The sequence below is a fragment of the Ascaphus truei genome, chromosome 1, assembly GCF_040206685.1.
Source record: "Ascaphus truei isolate aAscTru1 chromosome 1, aAscTru1.hap1, whole genome shotgun sequence".
Taxonomy (NCBI): Eukaryota; Metazoa; Chordata; class Amphibia; order Anura; family Ascaphidae; genus Ascaphus; species Ascaphus truei.
This window is the reverse complement of record NC_134483.1, coordinates 138,614,428-138,641,357: the sequence shown is the minus strand read 5'-3', so window position 1 is coordinate 138,641,357 and position 26,930 is coordinate 138,614,428. Positions and strand designations below refer to the sequence as shown.

The following is a 26,930-nucleotide window of genomic DNA, read 5'->3' as shown; positions in this document are numbered from 1 at the left end:
CACGCACACTCTCAGTCACACGCACACTCTCAGTCACACGCACACTCTCAGTCACACGCACACTCTCAGTCACACGCACACTATCAGTCACACGCACACTATCAGTCACACGCACACTATCAGTCTCACGCACACTATCAGTCACACGCACACTCTCACGCACACTCTGTCACACACACACTCTCAGTCACACGCACACTGTCACACGCGGAATTCACATTGCCTGACCCCCCCAGACCCCCACACACACTGACCCCCCCAGAGCCCCACACACACTGACTGACCCCCCAGACCCCCACACACTGACCCCCCCAGACCCCCACACACACTCACACGCACAGTCACACGTACACTCAGTCACACTCAGTCACACGCACACTCAGTCACACTCACAGTCAGACGCACACTCAGTCACACTCAGTCAGACGCACACGCACAGTCAAACGCACACGCTCAGTCACACGCACACGCTCAGTCACACGCACACTCAGTCACACGCACACTCTCAGTCACACGCACACTCTCAGTCACACGCACACTCTCAGTCACACGCACACTCTCAGTCACACGCACACTCTCAGTCACACGCACACTCTCAGTCACACGCACACTCTGTCACACGCACACTCTCAGGCACACTCTCAGTCACACGCACACTCTCAGTCACACGCACACTATCAGTCACACGCACACTCTCAGTCACACGCGGAATTCACACTTAGTGCAAATAGCTAATACAGGGGATGTGTGCCGAGCACGCGCATTCTAAGTCAAATTTATTTGCGTTTTGTCATTGAGATTGTATTTTGATTTTTAATTAAAACATCACCAACACCAACACAAATACAATTTCTGTGACAAAAGTCAAAGAAGTTTCACTTACTATGCGCGTGCACAGCACACACAGTTTTTTTTTTTTTTTCTATTCACTTTATTTCTGAAATTAGCACTTTAATCACTTTTGGGTGAGTTGTTTTATAATCGTTTTCAATTAAGGTGTTTCACTTATAGTTACACCAGTGTAAAGATGTAGACTTATTGCAATGTATTTTTCAAATTGGAATGTATTTGATCTACAGTATTTGAAACAAATGCTATTAATGAGGAGCCTATTATTCCCAGTGAGGAGGACATTTCCCCCAACTTCTTTAAACTCGAGAAATTGTTATTTTCTGAGATGACAAAGTGGTTGGATATGGTATTCCTAAAGAATTATCTGAAGCATAAAAAGATACTTAGAGGTTTGCGTATATTCAAACACCCTACTTCTAATTTGAGCAATGCTCCATTTTCAGAGGTGTGGAATAAAATTATAGATAATTGCTCATTTGAACATACAAGACTCTTGGGGCCTCATGCAGTAAGCGTTGATAAGGGAATTATCGCCATTTTATAGGCAAAATTGGGTTTGAGATTCAGTAAGCGCCGATAAGTGCTTGATTTCGCCAGGTTTCGGAGCCGATTATTTTGTTATGGCCATTCGCCTGCCGATAAGCCTGTTTTCGCCACTGATCGCCACTTTTTTAAATCGGCTGGATTCAACAAAAAAAAACAGCTTATTGGGCCTGATCGGCACTACGAAATTGAGATGTTATGGCCAATTTCTCCCGCCAACTAAAGTTGGCAGTTTGGAGGGGAGAACGATCGCTAAGGCTGCCGCAACGGCACTTAGAAAAAAAAAACTTCTGTACATCAATGGAGTCAATGGAGCGGGGACGTATAACAGTATAGTACTGTTTACGTTTCATTGCTCACAATACAAACGTCATTTGCATTACAGTGTGGGGGCATTCCCTGCATTGTGTCACAGCTGACGTGTATTATTTGCATAACATTATACTTTTACATGTTTGCAGCATTTGCGGGTCACATTACTCATCATGTGATGATGTGCCAAGGGAAAATACTATACTCAACTCTTAAAGGAGAACCTCACATCATATCACACATTTTATTGAACTGAGCGACAATTATTTACATGATGTTACACATGTCACACATGTCACACATACACAGTATATTCATGTTCCTTTACATTACACAATGCTTGTAATGTTTCACGCATCTTTAAACGTACATGTACATCTAAATTCTCATGTTTACATCTACGTTTGGTCCTCCCTATTTTCATGACGTCACTTATTGGACGATCAATCACATTGCATGTTTACATTGTAACCGTTGCATTACAAGCACTTCAACCTAACTTATACACACATGTACAGTAATTCATCATTGGGACACCTTGTAAACTCATTCTCTAGCAACTATCCTCCTTACAGAAATGCATGCATATGCACACGACTATTCATTGTTGTCAACATGTCACAATAACATGGCTAATTACACATGTTAAACAAAACTTTTCCCACGTCAATCTCAACCTTTTTGTCTAATTACATGACTGACTGTTGCGTTCAGAAGTTTTACATGCATTGCACATGCAACTATTTATTTGCAAGCAATGTTTCTACAAAGCTTCACGTCACATCATTGGCAAATATCATCATTCCCTGCAGAATACACACAACAAATACTTATAACAAGAACTGCACACAGCTTGCCACAGAAGTACTTTATTATGTTAATGTAACACCTTGCATTTTACTATGTCACCTGACATCATCACATACCTATTTAAAGGACGCCCATTACCTGATCATTCACAGCTACTCATTTCAAAATGTTGAGATTGTTTAGGAGACGGAGGAACATTCTTTTCTATGACATGCTTGATGATGAAGACAATCATATAGGGCAAGGGAGGGACACACCGAGGGACAGTGACAGGGACAGTCACGCGGATACGACAGGGACAGGCCGAGGGACAGGTAGAGGGACAGGAGATCAGAGGAGAAGACAGAGGAGACAAGTTGTGCCTCGTCCGCGTCTGTACAGGGAGAGAACCCTGTTAGATGGGATGAGTGAGGAGGAGATTGTAAGTCGCTATCGTTTGAGTTCAGCAGCAATCTTAGCTCTTTATCAGGAGATAAGGGGAGATTTAGATTTTTTCACAGCCAGAGGTCGTGCAGTCCCTGGGCTTGTTAAAATGCTGTGCTCATTACATTATCTTGCTTCCGCGTCATACCAGACAACTGTGGGCATAGTGGGCGGGGTCTCGCAATCTACATTCTCGCGGGCCTTGACCCAGTTTCTCTATGCACTCAATAGACGCGCTAGGAATTATATTCATTTTCCTACAGAGGCGACAGAGTGGCTGGAAGTCAGGACTGGCTTTTATAATATAGCAGGGATACCATGTGTGCTGGGTGCAATCGATTGCACACATGTTGCTTTGATTGCACCTAGTCAGAGTGAGCATGTGTACCGCAATCGTAAGCACTACCATTCACTCAATGTACAGGTGGTATGTGATGCGACGATGAGGATAATGCATGTGGTACCCAAATTCCCTGGTTCCAGTCACGATTCCTCTATCCTGAGGAACTCTTCAGTCTTCCATGCGTTCGAAGAGGGACATTTTGAACATGGTTGGCTGCTGGGTGAGTACACATTTACATGTTCTAACACAAAACACATTTTTATTTAGGAATGTTGGCATTGTACAATTTGATCACTAATGTCAGCTTATGTGTGCTCCATTCATTATAGGTGACTCAGGATACGGAATTAGGCCGTGGCTCTTGACTCCGGTGCTAAACCCTCAAACTGAAGCAGAGGACAGGTACAATGCAGCCCATATATCTACAAGATCTGTTATAGAGAGGACATTTGGCCTACTCAAGACCAGATTTAGGTGTCTGGACAGAACTGGTGGGGCTCTTCTATACAAGCCTCAAAAAGTGTCTGATATTATCCTTGCCTGTTGCATTTTGCACAATGTTGCACTGAGGCACAATGTACAGTCAGACCTAGCTGAGCCTGTGGTAGACGAGCATCCCACCCATGTAGCTGCTGAAAATGAACAAACAGCCAGTGGTGGCCAGACACGCCAGAGTCTCATCAATTCATTTTTTTCTTGTAAGTAAAAACATATATGTGCCAAGTTCTACTTTTATACTTACATTATGTTATCTTAACAATAATGGTTTTTTATATACCCTTCTGGTAGGACACAGATGAATATGGGTTGCACACCTTTCTTCTCTCTGCTGTGTGCACAAAGGGATGTGGCACCGGTATGCTATTGTTGCACAGGTTATAATATCCCTCTTCAATTTTACTTTAGTTGTGTGTATGTGAATAAAACTGGGGTAACAAAGCACTAATATTTTAGCATTGTGTTGTTCCTTATGCTAACACAATACACATATTATGCCCATACTCATTCATGCTTCTAGTATGCTTACATACAATGTTATTGGTGCAGTGTAACATGTACATCCATATGATGTGTACACCAGCCTGATTTACATTTTGAATGTCATGAAATATACATGGTGTTGCACATTTAACACCAAATACACACTTTGCTGTGTTGTTTACGGTACTCAAGATGGCATGTCAATGTTTGCAATTTATATATTGTTCCTTTGCATTATAGGTATATCTCCAGTATGACTGATCATGGTATGTATATTTGCTGACATCTCTCATAAGATGTGCCTACATCAATCTTCCTATAATTATTTGAAGTCAAAACCCAACATATTGGTTTAAACACAAATGTTACATATATGTACTTTCTGTATCATGTATATGCATTTAGCTACTCTTGAGCTTTCATGTGCATTGTATTAGAAAATGATTACTCCCATTTCATCACATTTTATGTATGTTTCCTTATAAATTCCATTAATGTAATATAGAGGTATTTGGAGACAAGGGGATAACTGTAGTTATTTCTTTACTTACGGGAGATCATTCATCACGGATGAAATTGACTGATCATAAAACTCCATGCATGAATGCCTGCAATCACAACAATGCGTACTACATCTTATATTTAGCAATGTTGGTGTTTTGTAATGCTAGGAATTAATAGTCAACATTAATTTAAATTTGTGACATGTGTATGTATAAGTCACACGTGTGTGGATGTGTCCTACATGTACCAAGTGTTAAACTGTTAACAGAGAAGACAAATTTGTCACTAATGTTACTGTCATTTAGCATTTATAATTTACCAATATGACAATGTTGGTAATATTTTTGCAATATAAATCACGTCACTTCATCATTATCATGATGATAATTATCAAGTATTGTCACAATTGTAACGTCAATCACGTGCACATTAGCATAGACACACTTTGTAAGACAACTGTTTGTGTCTGTATCAATTTGTGTAGGATCCATGTATAACACCGACAAATGATAACACCAGCTTTATTATGGTAGCTTACTGCTGCGGCACAGTTTATTCGAGCATTTGCCCGTTCTGTGCCGCAGCAGTAGCCTGGCGCGCGCCCGAGTGTGACGGGCGCGCGCCGAAGCAGCGGAAGAGCGCCCTCCGATCGGGGCGCTCTCCCTACCGCTGCCGGGTCCGCCGGGTCCCCCGGAACCCCCTGCCGCTGTCCCGCGATCGCGGGACACCAGGGCTCCCTCGGGGAGCCCCTGGACACGCGTGCAGGGGGCGCACGCTCCCGATGACGCGTGACCGCGCGTCTATGACGCGCGGCACGCCGAGGGGCGGCCACTAGCAAGCCGGGAGATTTCCCGGCTTGCGGTACCGACCACACTTCAATAAAGTGTGTCGGTAGTGTAGTTTCGACAGTCATACGTTCCATTACACAATAGAATTCACAAATGTGTTAGCAGAGTGGGAATGGTTGTTATATATAAAACACACCATGCCATAAAATGATAGTAGTCATTAAAGAACACTCAATAAAAATTCATGAGGCACTATTTTGCAACATCATTATGTTAATTAAGTGCTTATGTAATATAGGCATAAGGGTATCACATTTTTAATTGTTTGTTAATAAGCGCTGCAAGCAATATAAAATTAGTTCCATATGTAGTATAGTAGTCGGTGGCTCCTCCTCACAATCATCTCATATAAAGGTAGACTCTTCTGAAATCATACATTGATCCGATTGTATCTTCCCCGACATCTCTGAAATACAGCAAACACATGATGGTCAAATATGGCACCTTACTATATATGTATCCGTGACAACGCATTACACAGCTCTATATGATTGTGTACATACACACGTCACTCACTTATATGTTAGAAGTACAAGTGTACATCAGTATGTAATGTTTCTTTAAATTTGTAGCAGGCATAACTATGTATATGATGTGAACGTTGCCTGTATACTGAAAAATGTGCGCGCACATCTTAGTGTGCGCACGCACTTCACGCTTGGCTGCACTAACTGTTAGCGCATGCGCAAAACAAAGCGTACGTTGTGCGTTCAATACATCTTGAAAATACCATTAAACATAAAATCTTTATTTCAAATACAATGAATACGAAACTACATTCGTTCTAAACGAGTACATCTGTATTCTTTTTAAACAGACGTGTTTGGACAGAAAGGACGGCCGATAACACAATGCGCAAATGCAATACGTGTGACGTCATGTTAAACCAGCGTGAAACGCACGCTAACACTCCTCCCACTCAATTAACATTCAGCTAACGCCCAGTTGACGCCTACAAACACTGAGCCGCACACATGACACACTGCAGTTACCGTTACTATAACAAAACATGACAGCCAATAGGCTTTGAGGCGCGCACGTCGCTTGGGGGCGGGACTTACATCCGTAATCCTTTTTAAGGACGCCTTGGGCCATGACAAGGGTCCCACGTCATACGTGGTGGACCCGCTTTTAAATGTTGTAGATGTAGCATGATAACAAAACAGGTATGTGTTAGAGTTATGGTAAAATGTTGCTAATATGGTTAAAGGGATAGGAAAGTACGTATATTTATTCCGTCAGCAATGTGTACTACTCTTTCAGGTTATACTATATTGTATTCGGCAACAATTTCTTTGTGATCGCTACATGTTATGCAGTCTGCAATGTTACGCTGTATCCACGCATTGAAAGGGAAAATGGTGGTTAAAAAAAACAAAAAAAAAAAAACATTTAAACGCACAGTCAACGCATAACGGTTGTTATATTTACCATTCTTCTAGAATTAACTGTTCGTCTGGCTGCAACTGGTCTCTCCAGAAATGCAAGGCATTTTCATCCACGCTTGACCCACCCGCTGAATCCAGTATGACACACATCTCCTCCATGAAGCGCTCATAGGAATCGCCACTGCTTTCTTCAAACAATTGGTCGGGAGGTAGGTTCATTTCTTCTGGTTCCCATTCCAATGCATTTTCAGCTGAAAGGCTTGGTACATAATCATAGTACTTTTGTTGTTGTACAATGTGGGTTTCAGGAATGGAGGGTGCAGATATTGCAGCAGGTATCGATTCACACGGAACAGTAGTAGCGGATCCATTGCTATTGGCATTAGGAATAAATATGCCTTTCACAACAATATATGTGCCCTCTTTCAGGGTAAAATGCTTTTCCTTTGCAATCTTCCAGAAACCATAGGTGTGTTCTAGCTTATCCTGCACACGTTCAAAAAAGTCATTAGTTGATAAAGTGAATCTTATTGAGGAATTAAAATTCCGCGCATGCCTACGGTCTTGGTAATAAGGATATTTAGCTCGAATCAAATCATAGATTTGGCGTGTGCTTGCTTTGTGTCCGCGACTGTTTAAAATTGCTTCTGAAACCATGTACTTATAACCTAAGAGGGGATTCATATTGTTAACGAATTCATCAGCCATGTCAGAGTAGCACAAAAGATGTGTGCAGTTCTGTCTTCTTTGCTCATCAAAATGATTCTGCTCAATGGCTAACAAATTCCTGTGTTTCGTTTTCAAGGTCAACAAAAGTAACTACTTTTACTCCTTATTTCAAAGGCCAATTGGATGTGTCCTTTTAATTGGTTTAAGTTTTGTGGTTAGTGATAGGCGAATGTGGGAAAAACATGTATCATTTTTTAATCTCGTTTGTGAAAACATTCCTACACTTATTTCAGTAACATTGAGTTTTCTTGCAAAATAACAAAGAGCAGTGTGTGAAAATAGTGCTTAGACAGCCATATCAGTAAATACACACACCTGCAAAATGAAATGTTTTTTTCCCACATACATTTCTGTGTGTATTTGAAATTCTGGTTAACTACCTGTCTGCATGAGTTTAAATACGTGTGTATCTATATATATATAAATATATCTCTCTCATAAAAATATATATATATATATATAAAGTGTATATTGTACTATATGTATAGTGTGTGTGTGTGTGTGTGTGTGTGTGTGTGTGTATATGTATATGTATATATATATATAATGTATATGTATATATATATATAATGTATCTTTTTTTTTTTTTATATATTGCAGGAGTACACACAACATATTGATGGCAGTAAGTAGGCCTTGTATGAAACCTATTTAAATGGTGATAAACATGAGTGAATTAAGTAATAAACATTTGTTTGCACCCAATAATGTTAGAGGCTCACACTTAGTATAGTTGTCAAACATTAGGCCTGTATTATTAAAATAGTGTGTTTTCACAAGGAAGCATGAAGTGTATGTTTTTTGTAAATACATCTATACCAGTTTAGATAGTACTATATATACACACACACACACACACACACACACACACACACACACACACACACAGTGTGTGTCTGTGTGTGTGTGTGTGCATATATCAATACATACTACATATATATTAGTATCAATTCAGAGATGTTCTTGAAACAAGAACACATAAATGATTAAAGGACAACATTACAATGGCCACCAAAGGTAAGTAATATTTAACACAAAATCCTGCTGTACACGTACAAGAAAGATGTTTGCAGTTAAATAGGTGCTTTTATAATTGCATGAAAATAATATGCACATGCAATGATTACATCAATTAACACACCCAAATGCAATGTTTTGCTGCAAAGTCAACGGCAGCTTCTCTAAACTTAGCAACTGGCTCCTGGTGGACCATTACTGAACAGACGATTAAAACATAAATATTTATAACACTATTCATTAATTAGGAGTGTTAACATTTCCAAAACTTCACGTGTACAAGAACATACTTGAAAGTTTGGAAACAACACAGTCTTCAGCATACATACAATAGTAATTAGATAATCTGAAGTCAACAAAACAAGGCCAAAGACATATTTTCTGAATTATAACATTTATTTTTTTTGTTCCTTTTGCGAGCGAGTAACAGGCCTGCTTGTTGTCTCTTGAATTTTCCTTTTTCTTTTGCCACCAACTTTAGGCACAACAGAGCCACTTTGAGTGGCCTCTGGCACTTCACAGGCAGGGCTTGTGGCCAGTGACTCACCTACAGGGCTTTTGGGCAGTGACTGTTCACCTACGGGGCTTGTGGCCAGTGACTCACCTACAGGGCTTGTGGCCAGTGACTCACCTACAGGGCTTTTGGGCAGTGATTCACCTACAGGGCTTTTGGGCAGCGATTCACCTACAGGGCTTTTGGGCAGCGATTCACCTACAGGGCTTTTGGCCAGTGACTCACCTACAGGGCTTTTGGGTAGTGACTGTTCACGGACAGGGCTTGTGCCCAGTGACACATGTGAGCAAGTTGGTAGACACTGCACAAGTGATGGTTGGTCTGTTTCATGTGTGTCTTGTTTTGTTTTTGTCGCCTCCTTTGTAGGTGTCTGCTGCTGAATTTGTACAGATGGCAGCGGTAGGATGTCATCAGGAACCTGCACAGCAATGTCTGCTACTTGACCGGTAACATTTGGGCCTGGTGAATGAATATCAGATGAATGTGGTGAAAACTGACCTGCATGAACAGATCCTGGCTGGGAGGTGTTGAATTGTGGTACATTAGTCATTCTCCAGTAATTAGCTTGTGTTTGCTGAACAACTAATGCTTCGAATGAGGTGTTAATTTTTTGCAACTGTTTAGGCACTTCAATGAAGACTCTGTGGAGATGTGCCAATTCTGAAACTGTTTCTTCCTGCAGTGCAATCATCCTTTCCAGCACTGTCATCAGGTCAGAATGGCGACGATTTTCTGCTTCCACAATTTTTCCCTCAGAAGCTACAATTGCATCATATGTGGTATTTGCTGGACGTTTTGGCGGTAAAACAGTTTCAATTGGAACCTCTTCATGGTCACTTGCTTGTATTTGTGTGTCTATGGCGGCGGCGGCGGCATCATCATCATCATCATCATCATCATCATCATCATCATCATCATCATCATCAAAATCCTCTTCATCATGTTCTACAAAAAAATGTACACATTATTAAATGGCATGTTAATCTCTGCTGTGTTACTATGTAATTGTACTGTGTCATAAGTAACAACTAACATGTTTCCATACGTTTTATAACCTCACATTAAAAACTACCTTGACTTAAGAATAATGTTTGGACTCAGTATGAAATATGAGTGAATGAAAACTTGCTGTAAACTCACAACTCCTACATGATAGTTAACATCACTAACACAATACAAGTTGCCTTACACTTCATTTTCACTGACACTAAGTAATCCTATTTAAAGAAGATGTGCAAAACAAATAATGAACATGACAACATATCATATAGAAGAGCACATATTATATGGCCACCAACTGATACACTCACCTTCTAGGTGTGTTGAGCTGGCTGACCCAGGTGAAGACACTTGTTCAGTCTCAGGTGACACATGTCCTTCAGGGGCAACTATATATAACAATAACATAAGTTTTACATTTACATGTGTAAATATTGAACAAACAGTTATTGTATGTTCTGTATTTATGAGTACCTAACAGCATCATTTCCTTAACCCAAAATGTGTGTGTGAAAGTGAACATAAATAGTTGTAATAACAATGTACATGCCTGTGTACTTAGAACTTTTGAGTTCCCTAACATAAAACATACTATGTTTCTGCAGTAATGCGTGAGGATAAATAGATAAAATTTGAACATAAAAATCATATGTTGTGTAGTGATATCAGTATCATAATGTACATAACTATCATGAGATGACCATTCACAATGGTTATCATGAAGGTGGTCATATTGCAAAAAGTGTTGTTTTTGGTAGAGGATATGTGTGGTACATTAATATAAGATGTGGCACACCTGAATGTGGCTGTGACTCAACAAGACAACACATGCAGTGTGTGATAATGTGTCATTGATAGTAGTAGTTCAACTATAGATATGAGTGAACTAATGTGTGACGTACGCTTTGATAAGTAATGAGTTGTTGGGGCATTTAGTAGCTAAAGTGAAGCTTTCAAATGAGTGTGATTAACTTCAGTTGTGCTAGTCAGGTTGTAAGAACGGTATTCCCTTCCCCAAAAAGCCTAATCAGCCACACCTTTCAATTACTTGAAACAGGTGCAAATGGTGTGAACTAAGTTGACCCTAAAATGAGGCTGTAATTAGTGTGTGTGCTGAACCCCACCCCCTCTGTTGAAGTGTATGCTGTGATGAGATATTAATTGCAGCTGCTTTAACACAATGGTAGATGAGCTAAATAGTCGTGTGCAGTTTTTAAGTTATGAAAACAATGACATAAAATATGATACGTGTGCCTCATTATGCTGTCTGTATATGACTTAAAGCAAAAATGGACCTTTTCATAAACAACTATAGATGTGTTAGTGCAAGTGATGTTTGTAGGCCGTTGCATGCAATATATTTGATGCATGCTTAAAATAGGCAGTAATGTCATGTTTGTCGGAGTAAATTAAATAAAATACACAATAATATTCTACATATTTATGTTCTGTACCTGTAGCTAGTAATAATTTCTGATTAACATGTGTTACACATGTGTACTACCCTGTTGTTCCCCATCTTCGCCCACCATCAATTGCTTCCACTGCAGCAATGCATTTTGGGAATTCACATGTAAATGAGAACGCAATGGCACGTGCTATATTAGTTACTGCTTCTAGTAGGACTACAACATATATGTCTATTTTGAGATATATATATATACAGAATCAGACATATACATATATAGATGCAGGTATGCTTATATTGTGAAGACAGTATAAAAAGCAGTGTAACTATGCAAAATAACTGTAAGCAACGACACGCCTAGTACAGTAATATTTCTCACCTGGTGGAAATTGTGAGGGGTAAATTCCTATATCACGGTCACCAGGTAAGCCTTCCACGACGACGGGAAGTAATTTTGCCCGAAGCAGCTCCTCCAATGGACTTAATATGAGACGTTGTGATGTCGGCCCACCTCCAGTGCCAGTAGCATGCACGCGTTGGTGTTGTATTTTCTTTTTCAATTTGGACCTAATATCATCAAATCTCTTGTGACAATTCCGCTTGTCCCTCACATGATTCCCACACGCATTGACACCAATGACTATTGTGTCCCACATTTCTTTTCTGCTTGCTGAACTTGTCCGCCCTTGAAAAACATATAAAATATATGAGGTAAATTAATAATAATATAAGCACCAGTTTCCTACACTGCTAGCTGTTCCAAGAGATAGCAAACATGCTGTTTTATGTGTAATATGTGAAGCACATGAGCATTCACTACTAAACCTATACATGTAAGCAAGCTTGCATTCATATTGTATGCAGTTATGGCAAATTGACCGCCTGTGTTTAGTTGTCCTTGTAAGGCATGATAAAAAGCTGTCTTTCCAGACTAATTAACATAGAAAGATATTGTGAACCCATATTTGCATATGAACAAAACTCAGATGACCTAGGATCACATGTATTTGAATAATAAATGTAAAGGTACACTTACCTAGTAAATGTCCATATATACTGTCATAGTGCTCCAGAATGCCAGTGACAAGAGCTGTATTTTCCTGGTCATTGAAGCGAGGATTACGTGGCTTCTCCACACGTTTCTTCCGAGCAGGTTTAGGGTCAGAGCTTGGCTGGTGCTGACTGGACTCTCCTTCTTCCAATGGAAGAGCCTCCAAAAGCTGCCCACCAGCAAGCACGCCACCACCATCCACCCCATCAGCAACTGCGCCACCAGCAGCACTCCCAGCACCAGCACTCCCACTCCTAGCACCAGCACTCCCACTCCTAGCACCAGCACTCCCACTCCTAGCACCAGCACTCACACTCCTAGCACCAGCACTCCCAGCAACAGCACTCCCACTCCCAGCACCAGCACTCCCACTCCCAGCAACAGCACTCCCACTCCCAGCAACAGCACTCCCACTCCCAGCAACACCACTCACAACACCAGCACTCCCACTCCCTGCAACACCACTCTCACTCTCAGCAACATCACTCCCCTGAACAGTACGTTCACTCCGACGTGTACTCACACGAGTAGCACTCCCACTCCCACCAGCATCACTCTTCCCACGCTTTGCGGGCATACTTCCAGCACTCACAAAAAACAGACAAGAAATGTACAGCCAATCACACGAAACACTTCCACATATAAAACAAGACAAAGATGTAAACAAAACAACAATGGACAAAGCTCACCCAATACACAACAAGTCTCTCAGTCAATATGCAAATGTTCAAACAGCCAGCTCTGTGCGTCTCTCTCTCTCTCACTCCCAACAACACAGAGAATGATTAGCAGTACACGTTGCCTTTAAATATGGCGCGCAATCCAATACATGCTTGTTTCGCCTGATTCAGCAAGATTTGTGATTGGGCAACCTAACAGCACCGCGCACGCACGCCGATACACCTGTGTGTGATCGGCTAATCATCGTGAGAGTGGGCGGATTTGTTTTCGGCTTGATTTTGAATGTATTCGCCACTTACTGCATACGGAGAGGAAAAATCGCCAATAACATGACTAATCGGTAAGATTGCCGATTTCACATAATCGACGCTTACTGCATGAGGCCCTTGGTCTCACATCAGAATCATAGAAAACATTTAATGAATCTATTAATGTATGTATGTATGTCTTTATTTATATAGCGCCATTAATGTATATAGCGCTTCACAGCCACGCAAAGGGGCAAGGGAGAATCCGGCGTTAGCGGGTGATTGCGGGGAGGCCGGGACAGGTGCCGGTAGCTGCGGGCAGTAGTGGCAGGTATCGCGGGCTGATAGCCGAGGTGACCAGGGTGTCGCCATTTTGGTCTGATCACGCATGCGCAAGGTTTGTGCATGCACAATGCGGGTCCGACAGCGGTGGCCATTGCCAGGAGCCTCCGAAGGGGAACTTCAGTTCCCAGCAGCCTAAGTTACATATAGTGAATCCAGCCAATAGGGCACAGAGATTCATTTGGCGCGTCTGCACCACGCCAGTCGGAACTGGGATGCCAGTAGGTTGTATATGTGCAGGTGTCTGTGGCACCTACACTAGGCCAAAGAACCCCTGTTAGGCCTCAGCTAGGCCACCGATCTCCTTTAAGCTTGTTGTTGCTGCAGGAACAGGCCCAGTAGATAGGGACACTGTAGCACAAGTGTGGGGGATTCAGCCAGGATGCAGCTGTGACCTGGCCCATGGTGATCTGGGACCAGATCACCCCTCTGCTACCCAGAGACTTCTGCATGGTTGAACTATCAACGAGGGACACACCCAACGTAGAGGCGAAGGCTTCGCGGAGACGTCACTGGTTCCATGGATCCCACCTTGCTGCATCGGCATACCCAGGTGCTGGAGCACCTGGCAGGTACCTTACAGTACCTCATCACATGCACCACTCTACACCTTAGTGTCGCAGCGCTGTCTCACACACTTGGGTGGGTCATTCCTTGTGGACACTAGGGTATTGGGTGCCCAAGGGCCCCTAGGTACTTTGGGTGGACTGCATATAAGGTGTGGGACACGAAAGGTGTTGGAGGTACGGCTGTGCGTGACCGTGGTGATTGTGTATAAAATATATGTATGTCTCTGTGTAGTAAAACTGTTATATTTACCCAACATGTGTTTTATTGCATGGGTTTCCTGTATAGGGTTATCTGACATAGTAGGATCCCATATACTCATCTATCTGATCCAATGCGCCTGTGGTAAACAATACGTGGGAGAAACACACAGAGCCTTTAAGGTGCGCATTCTGGAACATCTTGGATCGATCAGAAACAAATTAGATACACCAATGGCGAGACATATAAATGACACACATCGGGGTGATTCCTCGAACCTCAGTTTCATTGGCATAGCCCATGTACCATGGGGCCCATGCAAGGGTGACTGGGACAAAAAACTTCGCCAATGTGAATGCCGCTGGATACACCGTCTGAACACACTGGCACCAGCAGGCTTGAATGAGGGGTTTCTTTTCTCCTCATTCCTGTAATCGGGCTAGAGGGATCCAGGTATATAGGATTTATTTAAACCAGCTTAGTAGGAGTCGTTTTGACTTTTTAGGCTGCTTCGTCAGTATAGCACAGCCCTACACCATTCACTGTCCTCCTGAGTCTCTAGTGTCACCTGATGTGTGTCATTTTCTGTCTATCAGACAAACATGTTGCATTATTATTTATTTATTATTTACTATTCTCTCATTTCCCTAGCATTTTCTATGGTGATTTGACCTATGTCTGCCTATATTTTGCTGTTGCGAGTTTTACTGTGATTTTGAGTTCACTCCTCTGTTTACACCGCCCCATCCCACCCTCGGTCCCCCACTAACCACCCGCCCCCCCTCTCCCCTTTTCCCCGGTTGATTCATTCATGTTGTGTTAGGGTTTACTCGTTCCCTAGTATGTCCCTTTAATGGTTCACTGACATATGCCATCCGCCCCTCCCCTCCAGGGAGGTTTAAAAGGTCTACCAATACGATGATCTAACACTCCTCCCCCTTGAGAAAGCGCGCGGGTGACGTGTGAAACGTACGTCGGGGTACGCGTGACGTCATCACGTTGATGTACACGCGGTTTGTGGAAGGAGACACGGCAAAGCTCCTAACTATTTACGGGGCTCCCATTGCTGCTACACGCAGAAATAACAGACTGCGGATCAGGTTGTATGTTTTACGCACCTAGGCAAGCTCCAGAGTACTTACGGGGCTCCAGCTGCTACTATATTGAGACCTTTTTGATTGGGTCTTTGTGCATATACTATGCGGCCGGCTCCAGATTGTTGATGGGGCCACTTTAGTCGCGGGAAACTGATACGTATCACAGCCAGCTCCATACTTTTGTGGCGGTACCAGCAGCGTTTGCACTAGATGCAAGAGCCTGATTTAGAGGTTATATGTGTACACATTGTGGATACTGCTATACCTGATTTACGCTGTCCCTCATTCATTGATTTACTTTGCCAAATTGGTGTATAGTTATATAGGACTGCATGGGACTTTATTTTGCAGCTACACACAGGTTTTCTATTGGGTGTTCTTCTGAACAGCAACTACTTACGTTTTTTGCTCCGTGACTCCACACATTTGGGGATTTTATCCATGCACTTTTGTGCATTTTTATCGTGTTTCGTCGTTTTTATTAGATATTATTAAAGCATTTATTATTTTTCTTAGTATGTGATCTTTGGCGGCTATCCTAGTTTTGGGATTAGGCTATATTCAAGCCTCTCACGGCGTGACACTGTACCTACTCTGTCACCAACCTTGAGTGCAATATTAGGGGGCTATTTATAATCCCAGTTGATTATTTGTGTGTTTACTATAATAGGATCCCATACAGGTGGATGCGCTACCGATTGACAACTCAGGTACACCCCAGGCTCCCAGCAGTGGAGGCTCAAGCCTCCTGTGAGCCACAGGTAAAGCATCACACCTACCCCGTAGCCACATATCTCCCAGGGGATTGGGGAAAGTGCACTACATAAGCATATCTGAGACAGGTTTTCTGTCATATTTATGGTATTGTTGTATGTATGAATGACTTTATTTATATATCAGCATTAATGTACATAGCGCTTCACAGATGTAATATATGGGACAATCATATAAATAACAAATAATATAAATAACACATAAAGTGCTTCAAACATAAAAGTAACATTTAGGAAAAGGATTCCCTGCTCCGAAGAGCTTGCAATTTAATTGGTTGGTAGGAAGAATGTACAGCAACAGTACTGTAGCAGTGTGTTCTGGTAAGTGTGTCTGCAGGGAGCCAAGTTTTATGTATGAGGTGTTAATTATCAGCCATGGAGCTACTCATATGCTTCCTTAAACAGGTGTGTTTTGAGGTGGATCTTAACGGTGGATAGAGAGGGTGTTAGTCGGATATTGAGGGGAAGGGCATTCCAGAGGTGTGGGGCAGTCAGTGAGAAGGATTTAAGGCGGGAGAAGGTTTAGATCAAAAGGGGTAGAGAGACTACATCCTTGAGCAGAACGCAAGAATCGAGATGGTGTATAGTTAGAAATTAGAAAACATAAAACACAAAAAAGGGAGCAAGAGGGAATACAAAAGGAAAAAAAGCAAAATTAGTGATAATGCAAAATAATTTAATAATGACACAAAAACATATGACACATACAAATAGAGAAAGCGGAAGGATTACAAGATCAGTAGTTCCTCTTCTCAAAAGCACCCATCAACACGGGGGAAAAACCCCATACAGACACACAAAAAAAGACCTCCCCACTGTCTGTCACTAAAAAAGAAAAAGGAAGGCAGACATGGACAAGACAAAAGCTGCTAAATAGCACAGATGAGAAGGCTAAACAATAACACACGGCCTTAGCCACATAGGATGGAAAAAGCAAGATTATCTTAGGAGGTATATGATGGAGTCCTCAATGAGTTGGGAACAGCAACTTCCTGGTATCGTCGTCACGATCCTGCGCCGCTGCATGATGACCTCAACATGTTTTGCGCCCAAATGGTGCTTCTTCAGGGGGTGTGGTCAAACAAAGCCCTGTGGTGTATTTAAATAGTATTGGGAGTTCTCTTACTCTCCAATCAGGGCTATGTTAGGTGGTACTAACAATCCAAATGCCAACCAATCAGCACCAACTGAGGCATGGGACAAAATGCAAACACAGCACAAAACAACATGCAATAAAGAAACGAAAGCTAAGGGACAAAAAACATATACAATGAAAAAAAGAGGAAGCACAACACATAATATATAATACATAGTTTTTCGCACATGGCTTCTCCATTTTGGCTTTATTTTTGTTAAATTAATCATGACACAGTGTCATATGTCATGTGTTGCTGTTTTTAAGACCTGCTAAGGAACAGATGATTATTATTATTGTGTCCTGATATGTAAAACCATAGAATTCAAAGAGGGTATACTTTCTTTTTCACACAACTGTATATATTGTGACAGAAACCAGGGGTTGGTAATAAACTCCATATACAGGGCTCCCAGGATACTGAACAGTTTCTGTCCTGTCTAAGCTGAACAGGGCAGCCTCGTAGTACAGGCACTCCATTCCACAGTTTGTCTGCTGCCTGTTTTCTGTCACCTGTCATGCTGATTAGAGTTCAGGTATATAAGACCTGTTTCCTGTTTCCTCTGGGCCCCGCCCAAGAGCCTGGGAGGCTGCTGAACTGCAGAGGGGTGAGAAAGCCTCTTTCCCAAATCGCTTCATTCATTCTGTTAGTTTGTCTAAAGACTGCAAAGGTACTTATTTTGTTGGTGGAAGTGGACAAGCCACTTCCAACTCTGAGTCAGGGACATCTAAGTTTTAAGTTATCGCTCAGACGAGCAGCTTTTTGTTTGGCTTTGTTTTCTGTTTACACTGTAGCAGTCCCAGTGCCTGGGACTGAATAAACCAGGTATAGCCTGTTTAAAGGAACAGTACGTGACGTCTCATCATTTAACCTACCCTAAAAGACCGTGTTCTAACAGTCCCGGACAGACGGCGGAGCCCCGGAGTAAGCCGTTTGTCACAATATATACATATATATATATATATATATATATATATATATATATATATATATATATAGCTTAAGCCTATAGGGAACCATGTTAAAAATGGTTATTGAGGCAAAAAGTGACACTGTGTGCACGGGGACAACTCACTGGTGCAGTATTCCTAGATTTTGCAAAGGCTTTTGACACAGTTGATCATGTTATCCTGCTTAACAAACTCCAGAGCTCTGGAATAGGGAAACATGCTTTAAACTGGTTTCAGTCCTACCTATCAGGAAGATCCCAACATGTGTCCATCTCAGGCTCTAACTCCAACCCCCTGGATATCACCTGTAGTGTCCCGCAAGGCTCTGTTCTGGGGCCCCTACTCTTCTCAGTGTTCATTAATGATCTTCCCACAGCTTGTAAGGAAGCCTCAATACACATGTATGCAGATGACACAATCCTGTATGCACACAGCCATAGCCTCTCTGACCTTCAACACATACTTCAGTCTGACTTTTTGAGACTCGAAAACTGGATTTCCCAAAACAAACTGTTTTTAAACACTGACAAGACGGTAACAATGGTATTTGGGACCAAGACTAAATTTGTAAAACTTCCAGTGACTGAGCTCCTGATTAGAACCAACGCTAAAACCACCCTAACACCTGTCACTAGTTTTAAATACCTGGGCTTATGGTTTGACTCCCACTTAACATTCGGGATGCACATTGATACCCTTACAACCAAGACCTATGCCAAACTAGGGGTACTTTACAGGAACAAATCCTCCCTAAGTCTCCTGGTCAGAAAGCGTATTGCAACGCAAGATGCTAATGCCAATTATTGACTATGGAGACATAGTATATGGCTCGGCTCCTCAAACCCACCTTAGCAAACTTGACACCCTCTACAATTCAATTTGTCGTTTTGTTCTCCAATGCAACTACAACACACATCACTGCGAAATGCTCAAAGAACTAGATTGGTCATCACTAGAGTCTAGGCGCAAAGTTCACCTTTCCTGTCTCACCCTCAAATACTTTCTGGGCAAGCTACCCAGCTACCTGAACAAGCTCCTCACCCCTACCACATGCAGTAACTATCACCTGAGATCAAACTCCAAAAGACTATTCATGGTCCCAAGACTCAACAAAGTATCTGGACGTTCCTCCTTCTCCTTCCGTGCACCCCAAAACTGGAACAACCTACCAGAGACTCTCATATCCACCACCAGCTTAAGTTCTTTCAAATCTAAGGCTGTCTCACACTTTAATCTGGTCTGTAACTGTTTCATACGCTCATAATATATATTTTCTTTAACTGTGCATGCAATGTCTTGCATATAATGTATACCTTGTTCATTTATGTAACTCTATTTGTAACCATGTATTATTTTGTTTTACTCTGTGCCCAGGACATACTTGAAAACGAGAGGTAACTCTCAATGTATTACTTCCTGGTAAAATATTTTATAAATAAATAAATAAATTTGCATGTCATTTCCCAGAATCCCTTGCTGCAGTGGAAGTGCTGTATGCTGGGTGATAATGGGGAAAGGCGGGGTTGCAGACCTGCCTAAGACATGCAGATGAGCACACAGCTATATTTGCATATTTGCTTTCCTGTGGAGGGTTTTTGTCACTTTTTTTACTCACCATAACTTAACTCAGTATTATGGTTTAGCCTATCCCATAGCCTCTCTTGCATTCCCAGTAAAATCAACCCCACACTGATGAGACCCATCAAGGTCGAAACAGCTGTCTGTGGGTGGTTTTCTGGGTATGCACCTTAACCCTGGCTGTGCTCAAAGCTGTGACCATGCAGCAAGCTTAAGCCTATAGGGAACCATGTTAAAAATGGTTATTGTTTCAAAAAGTGACACTGTGTGCTCATTTGCATGTCATTTCCCAGAATCCCTTGCTGCAGTGGAAGTGCTGTATGCTGGGTGATAATGGGGAAAGGCGGGGTTGCAGACCTGCTTAAGACATGCAGATGAGCACACAGCTATATTTGTATATATATATATATATATATATATATATATATATATATATATACGCAGCAAGCTTAAGCCTATAGGGAACCATGTTAAAAATGGTTTTTGAGGCAAAAAGTGACACTGTGTGCTCATTTGCATGTCATTTCCCAGAATCCCTTGCTGCAGTGGAAGTGCTGTATGCTGGGTGATAATGGGGAAAGGTGGGGTTGCAGACCTGCCTAAGAAATGCAGATGAGCACACAGCTATATTTGCATATATATATATATATATATATATATATATATATATATATATATATATATATATATATATATATATATATATATATATATATATATATATATACGCAGCAAGCTTAAGCCTACAGTATAGGGAACCATGTTAAAAATGGTTTTTGAGGCAAAAAGTGACACTGTGTGCTCATTTGCATGTCATTTCCCAGAATCCCTTGCTGCAGTGGAAGTGCTGTATGCTGGGTGATAATGGGGAAAGGTGGGATTGCAGACCTGCCTAAGACATGCAGATGAGCATACAGTTGTATTTGCATATATATATATAGTGTTCAACAAACCTATACATCTGCATGCCCCGGGCGAGTGGATTTAGCACCGTGGCAAGCTCCTGTTGGCCCAAGCAGCACACATATTTTTTTTCCATTTTTCCCTGCTTGCGCTGCTGTTTAATTTCCCCCGCTCGCACTGGCGGAAAAAAAAAGCCGGTTTTCTGAAGCCAGGGTCACGTGTGATGTGTGAATGGCCCCAGATAGCATTAACTCAGCTCCCTTTTAATCACTCCAGGTCCTATAATATTTCCTCCACTTTATTGGGAAAAGCAGCAGAATACAGATACTTGTGGATGTAGTGGTGATTTATAGTTGGAAACAGGTAAAAAGAGATGGCCTCACCATGGGAGATTAACAGAGAAGGGTGCTGTACTCACTGTCTCCAGGGTGGAAAAGGAAGTGAGGGGCAGTGTGGGTAAAGGGAATAGTCTTGGGAAAGACTATCTAAGAACATACAGGAGGGGGGGCAGACTAGCCCATTCTGATGAGGATCTCAGAGGCTGCAGTAACAGCTCACTGATTTCATGCCCAGAGGCAAGAAATGCAACATTGTTACATGTCACACAGGCACAGTATGTGTATGCAAACTCCATGCAGCTGAAATAAGAACTAACAGGCAGAAGCTGCAAGGGAAAGAGGGGGGTGAACCAAAAATGTAGTTCTTATTCCATGACACTCCCCGTCTGGTATCAGGAGATACCACTATATTCTAAGTATATGTGGAACATATGTGCAATATAACAACATAACAATGCAAAGATGATGTCCACATAACGATGGGATACCGGCCGGTACCCCCAGCTAGAAATCCTTCGCCATCTCGGTAAGGGAAGTAGGCGGATGCACAGCTCTAGGTTAGCTTGATGCACCACAATGTCTTTGTGTAAAGGTCCCTTGCACTGTTTTCTTTCAACTTTGTGAGAAACAGTCCCTTTGACTCTGTAGTTTTCTCTACAGAGTGCATCGCCTCATGGATGTGCCAGTTGTGGTAGTTTGTCATCCTATCACCTGGCGTTTGGCTGAAGGAGATGGCTTTTGGCTCCTTGCGGAAGCGGATCAACGCCCCTGGAAGACTGATTGTCAGATCTAGTCCAGTGAGTAGTGCCCCGTTTGGAGAAGCCGAGCATTGGAGTTGAACGTTATCCAGATCTGGCTGGGTTTCTGACGGTGGTGGACACCAGATGATGGGAGGTGCCGGCATTTTTTACCTTCCTTCAGTGATGGCGCTGGTTCTGCGTGTCCTCTAAGGAATCTCTTCCGCGTGAAGAGCACAATTTGATTCTTGGTCTCCGGCTCCCTTTGTGGTTTGCGGCCGAGCGAAGTGAGCCTAGGGATGGCAGGTTCTCTATTGTTCGGGAGGCGTCCTTTTGGTGAATGGAATGGTCGCGGAGTCACCCAACTGCCTAGTCCGTCTTTAGAGAGCTCCTTGACTGTTAACCTCGGGAATACTCTATCTTCCCTCGATGGTGTTCCTTGTTGTCTGGAACGCTGTACACCGTAGGTCATTGGTACATTCCTCTTGCACGAGAACATCTCCCCGTAATTTGGTGAAACGCTTTTGTGTTTCTTTGTTAACTGCCATCAGGAGGTTATTTTCTCCCTGGACGTAACGAAGAACAGTCTCTTTTGCCATAGTAAATCCCTTTATGAAATGTCTCTGTGGCTGTCTCCTTTTAGACGTGTGAGAAGACAGTCTTTTTGACACTGTGGCTTCACCTGTAGGGCGCGATCTTTTGCGGCTATGCTAGCCATGGCAGCTGGCTGCTTTGTCACTTGATGCTCTGTGGAGAGGAACAACTGTACGTCTTAGTCGTGACATTGCTCGCGAGAGGACTGTTTGATTGTTTATTGCCTTTTGGACGATCCCTTTGTCGGTCACCTTTGGGAGGTTACTTTCTTCCTTCGGTAGAATCGACTCATCATCCCTAGCTGTCTGAACTGCTGAGCATCCTAGGCCATTGTCACATCCCCCTGATGTGAGGATGTTTTTGTTGATCTCAGGGGTATGACCTTGTCTTTTCTCTTCACTTGGCCCTTCGGTCACTTGGAGATGGCCGAGACATGGTTCAGAGAGAGATGTGTGTCCACATTCTGTTACCACCATTCTGCGGGCGTCAACATAGTCTTGTCCGTGCTCTTTGTCAGTGCACGCTTTGCCCACTATCACCCATCCTAGTTCAAGTCTTTGGGCGTATGGCGCGTTGTGGGGTCCGTTATGCTGTTTATGGACTTTATGTACCCTCATGATGTCCTTGCCGAGCAGCAGCAAGATCTTGGCGCCTTGTTCTACTGGCAGGATGCAGTTTGTTATTCCTTTGAGGTGCGGGTAATGGCGTGCCATCTCTGGTGTGGGAATCTCGTCCCTGTTTGTGGCCATGTGGCTGCACTCGATGAGTGTGGGAAGGGGCATGTTCACTTTGCCGTCTATTGAGCATATGGTGTAGCCATTCACTCTTCTCCCTGTGGTCTCCATTCGCCCTGCGCATGTTCTGAGAGCGTAAGGAGAAGCACCGTCTTGTATGTTAAACATATCGAAGAACTCTGACATGACCAGAGATCGGTTGCTCTGGTCATCGAGGATTGCGTACATCCGAATAGCCTTCTCAGGTTGTCCCTGGGGGTGCACTGCGACAAGGCATATTTTGGAGCAGGACATTTTGTCACCTTCTTTTCCACAAACCTCAGTGCGCTGGGATGTGACGGATGTTGACTCTCCTTCTTCGTTCTCCCCGCCATGCTCCGCTACGGGGGATGGGTTGTTGAGTTGCCTCTGTTGCCTCTGGGTGTAACGATGTCACATGCTTGTCACTTTCGCACACTGTACATTTGATTTCTTCTTTACAGTCTCTGGCTAGGTGAGTCGTGGAACCGCAGCACCTGAAGCAAATTCTGAATTTTCCAAGTAACCTCTTGCGTTCCTCTAGGGACTTCATCCTGAACCCAAAGCACTTGTTAAGCGGGTGGGGCTTCTTGTGTATGGGACATTCCCTGTTTTGGTCCCTCGGTTCCTCGGCTCCGGTGGCCGACTGATCGGGAGTAGTTTGGGTCGTGGGAGGCACGTCCGTCCTGTGGACCGAGATGGGTGTTTGGGTGTTACCATATCTCGTCACTGGTCTCTCGTTCCTCAAGCTGCTTGCACTGTGTGTGGTTTGCGCACCTACGATGAAACTGGGATCGTTCCTTGTCCTTGCCGCTTCACGGATGAAGCTCACGAAGAATGAGAATGGGGGGAAGGCGACTTGCTTCTCCCTTTTGTATTTGGAGCCTTGTGAAATCCATTTTTCTTGGAGGTTGTAGGGTAGCTTCTCCAGGATGGGTCTCACACCACGAGCTGAGTCTAGGATGTTTAGACCTATTAAGGAATTGTCTTTCCTTGCGAACTCCAGATCTTGCAGCAGGTCCCCGAGCTCTCGTAACTTCGAGTAGTCTTTAGTTGTGATCTTGGGAAAGCTGTCGACTCTTTTGAAGAGCGAATCCTCGACTGCTTCGGGGCTACCGTAGGACTCTTCTAGCCTTTCCCACACTAGGTCAAGACCTACTTGGGGTTGGTGCGCGTTTGCTGCCCGAAGTCTCTTCGCGTGCTCCCTGGATTCGTTCCCCAGGAACTTGAATAGCAGGTTGAGCTCTTCCTTGCTGAGAAGTCCAAGCTGTTGATTGCATCTTTGAACGTGAACTTCCACGTCCGGTAGTTCTCAGGGCGGTCGTCGAAGCTGATGAGTCCTGCTTGCACCAGGTCACGCCGGATCATGTACGTGGCTATGTCTGTCAGGCCTGAGGCATCGGCGTGTTTGTCCCGTTCTGAGGTAGTTTCTGGGAGGGTCCGTGCGGTCGCCTCTTCCTTGGCGTGGACGCGTGATGACTGCTGGTCAGTGTGAGAGACTTTGTTCTCCCGTGTGGGTGTACCTGGATTGTGAACCCATTGTAGTGCATCCGTGTGCGCGCTGGCGTGTGTATCACTGTTGCGGCTGTGGCTATCCCAGGCAGCATGTACCATTAAAGGAACAGCGTCTTCTCCTTGTGGACCTAGCAAGTCTTTGGTGTCTGTGGAGTCACTCCCTCCATGTAGAGATGGTGCGCTGGTATTTACACTGAAGAGGCTCCTTATGTAGTCTTCGGTGCGTTGGATTGGATCCTCTGAGGCTATCCGTCTGTACGGTAGCTCCCCGCCGTCCTGTCTCGCAGCTGCTTCTAAGACTTCGGCTTGGGCTATGGCGGCAGCGGCGTCCTCTTCTTTGCTTAGAGCCTCTAGATCCGCGTCTAATTCGGCATTTCTACGCGCATTGGCAGTGGCGGCGGTAGCAGCGGAGGCGGCACTGGCGGCGGAGGCGGCCTGCTCCTCCTCTTCTATGTGCGCTTTTTCTGCCCTTATGGCTGCCTCTCTCCGACCATATTCGGCCCTGGCACGTGCGGCCTCTGCGGTGGCTCGCGCCTTGGTAGCGCTCGCGCTTGCGCTGGACACGTTAGATCACGCTGATCTTGCTGTCCTTGAAGAATGCCTGGATGTGCTTGAGCGATGCGATGCGGTTTCCAGCAAAAGGTCTTTGCTCTTACTCTCGGCTTCCGTGATAGAGGTTTGCACGCGGCTGTCACGTGTCAAGTTAATGTTATGCTGTTGGTCCCTTTCTTGCAGGCATTCGCCGGTGTTAGCCCTGGCCAAGTAAGTGACGTATGCCTCTGACAGCTCTTGGTAGCGTGCGTGATCTATCTTTAATTGAGTTATTGCCTGCTCGAGCTGTTGTACATAATTGCCGACGCCGGCGACATTGCGTATCCCAAGTGTGGTTGTTTCCCAGGCCAACTCTAATATAGCGCAGTGCGCTTCAATGTCAGTCTCATATTTTTCGCGGGCCTTTTGTGTCAGTGTGACTGCCCGTTTGGGACTTGCGCTGCGGTCTCTGTGTCTGATTGATCGCTTTCCTGCGTGATGTCTGGTGTGGCTCTGAGTTCTGCCATGCTGTAGGTGTGTGTAGGCCTTTAGCCAGTGCGTGTGGCGTGCAGTCTTTTACCTGTGTCAGCGATGGGCGTCTGTCTCAGATGATGCCGAGCGGTGTCCTGCAGCGTGCAGCTTAGGGGTAGCTGTACTCACAGGTGTCCGGTGGCTCTGACTCGTGTCCTGGCGGGTGTCCGGTAGCGTGGCCCTTGATGGCGCTAGCCGTGGGGACGTGCGCAGGGGTAGGTGGGATGGTGTATGTGTCTGTCAGAGTGTGTGTGTCAGAGTGTGTGTGTGTCTGTCAGAGTGTGTGTGTTGTGTGTATGTGTCTGTCACAGTGTGTGTGTGTGTGTGTGTGTGTGTATGTGTCTGTCAGATTGTGTGGGTGTGTGTGTGTCTGTCAGTGTGTGTGTCTGTCAGAGTGTGTGTGTATGTCTGTCAGAGTGTGTGGGTGTTTGTCTATCAGTGTGTATGTGTCTGTCAGAGTGTGTGTGTGTGTGTCTGTCATAGTGTGTGTGTGTGTGTGTCAGTGTGTGTATGTGTCTGTCAGAATGTGTGTGTGTGTGTCTGTCATAGTGTGTGTGTGTGTGTGTCTATGTGTCTGTGTGTCTGTCAGAGACTGTGTGTGTGTGTGTGTGTGCGTGCGTGCGTGCGTGCGTGCGTGTGTGTGTGTGTGTGTGTGTGTGTTTGTCTGAGTGTGTCAGTGTGTGGGTGGGTGTGTGTGTCTGTCAGAGTGTGTGTCAGTGTGTGTGTCAGTGTGT

At 43.8% G+C, this 26,930-nt stretch overlaps 1 protein-coding gene and 1 long non-coding RNA gene across 2 annotated transcripts; one reads left to right on the top strand and one right to left on the bottom strand.

The window, feature by feature from the left end:
• Window positions 1-3,373: 3,373 nt before the first annotated feature.
• On the top strand, window positions 3,374-4,143 carry LOC142469772 (uncharacterized). Its single transcript, XR_012789083.1, has 3 exons — window positions 3,374-3,503; window positions 3,613-3,685; window positions 4,073-4,143. It is a non-coding gene; the product is annotated as an uncharacterized LOC142469772 (long non-coding RNA).
• A 4,942-nt stretch (window positions 4,144-9,085) lies between these two features.
• On the bottom strand, window positions 9,086-12,771 carry LOC142469764 (uncharacterized). Its single transcript, XM_075576383.1, has 4 exons — window positions 12,708-12,771; window positions 12,051-12,356; window positions 10,575-10,652; window positions 9,086-10,209 (listed from the first exon to the last, which is right to left on the bottom strand). Exons 2-4 carry the CDS (start codon window positions 12,325-12,327, stop codon window positions 9,146-9,148), a joined length of 1,419 nt encoding a protein of 472 aa, XP_075432498.1. The 5' UTR covers window positions 12,328-12,356; window positions 12,708-12,771; the 3' UTR covers window positions 9,086-9,145.
• Between the last annotated feature and the right edge of the window lie 14,159 nt (window positions 12,772-26,930).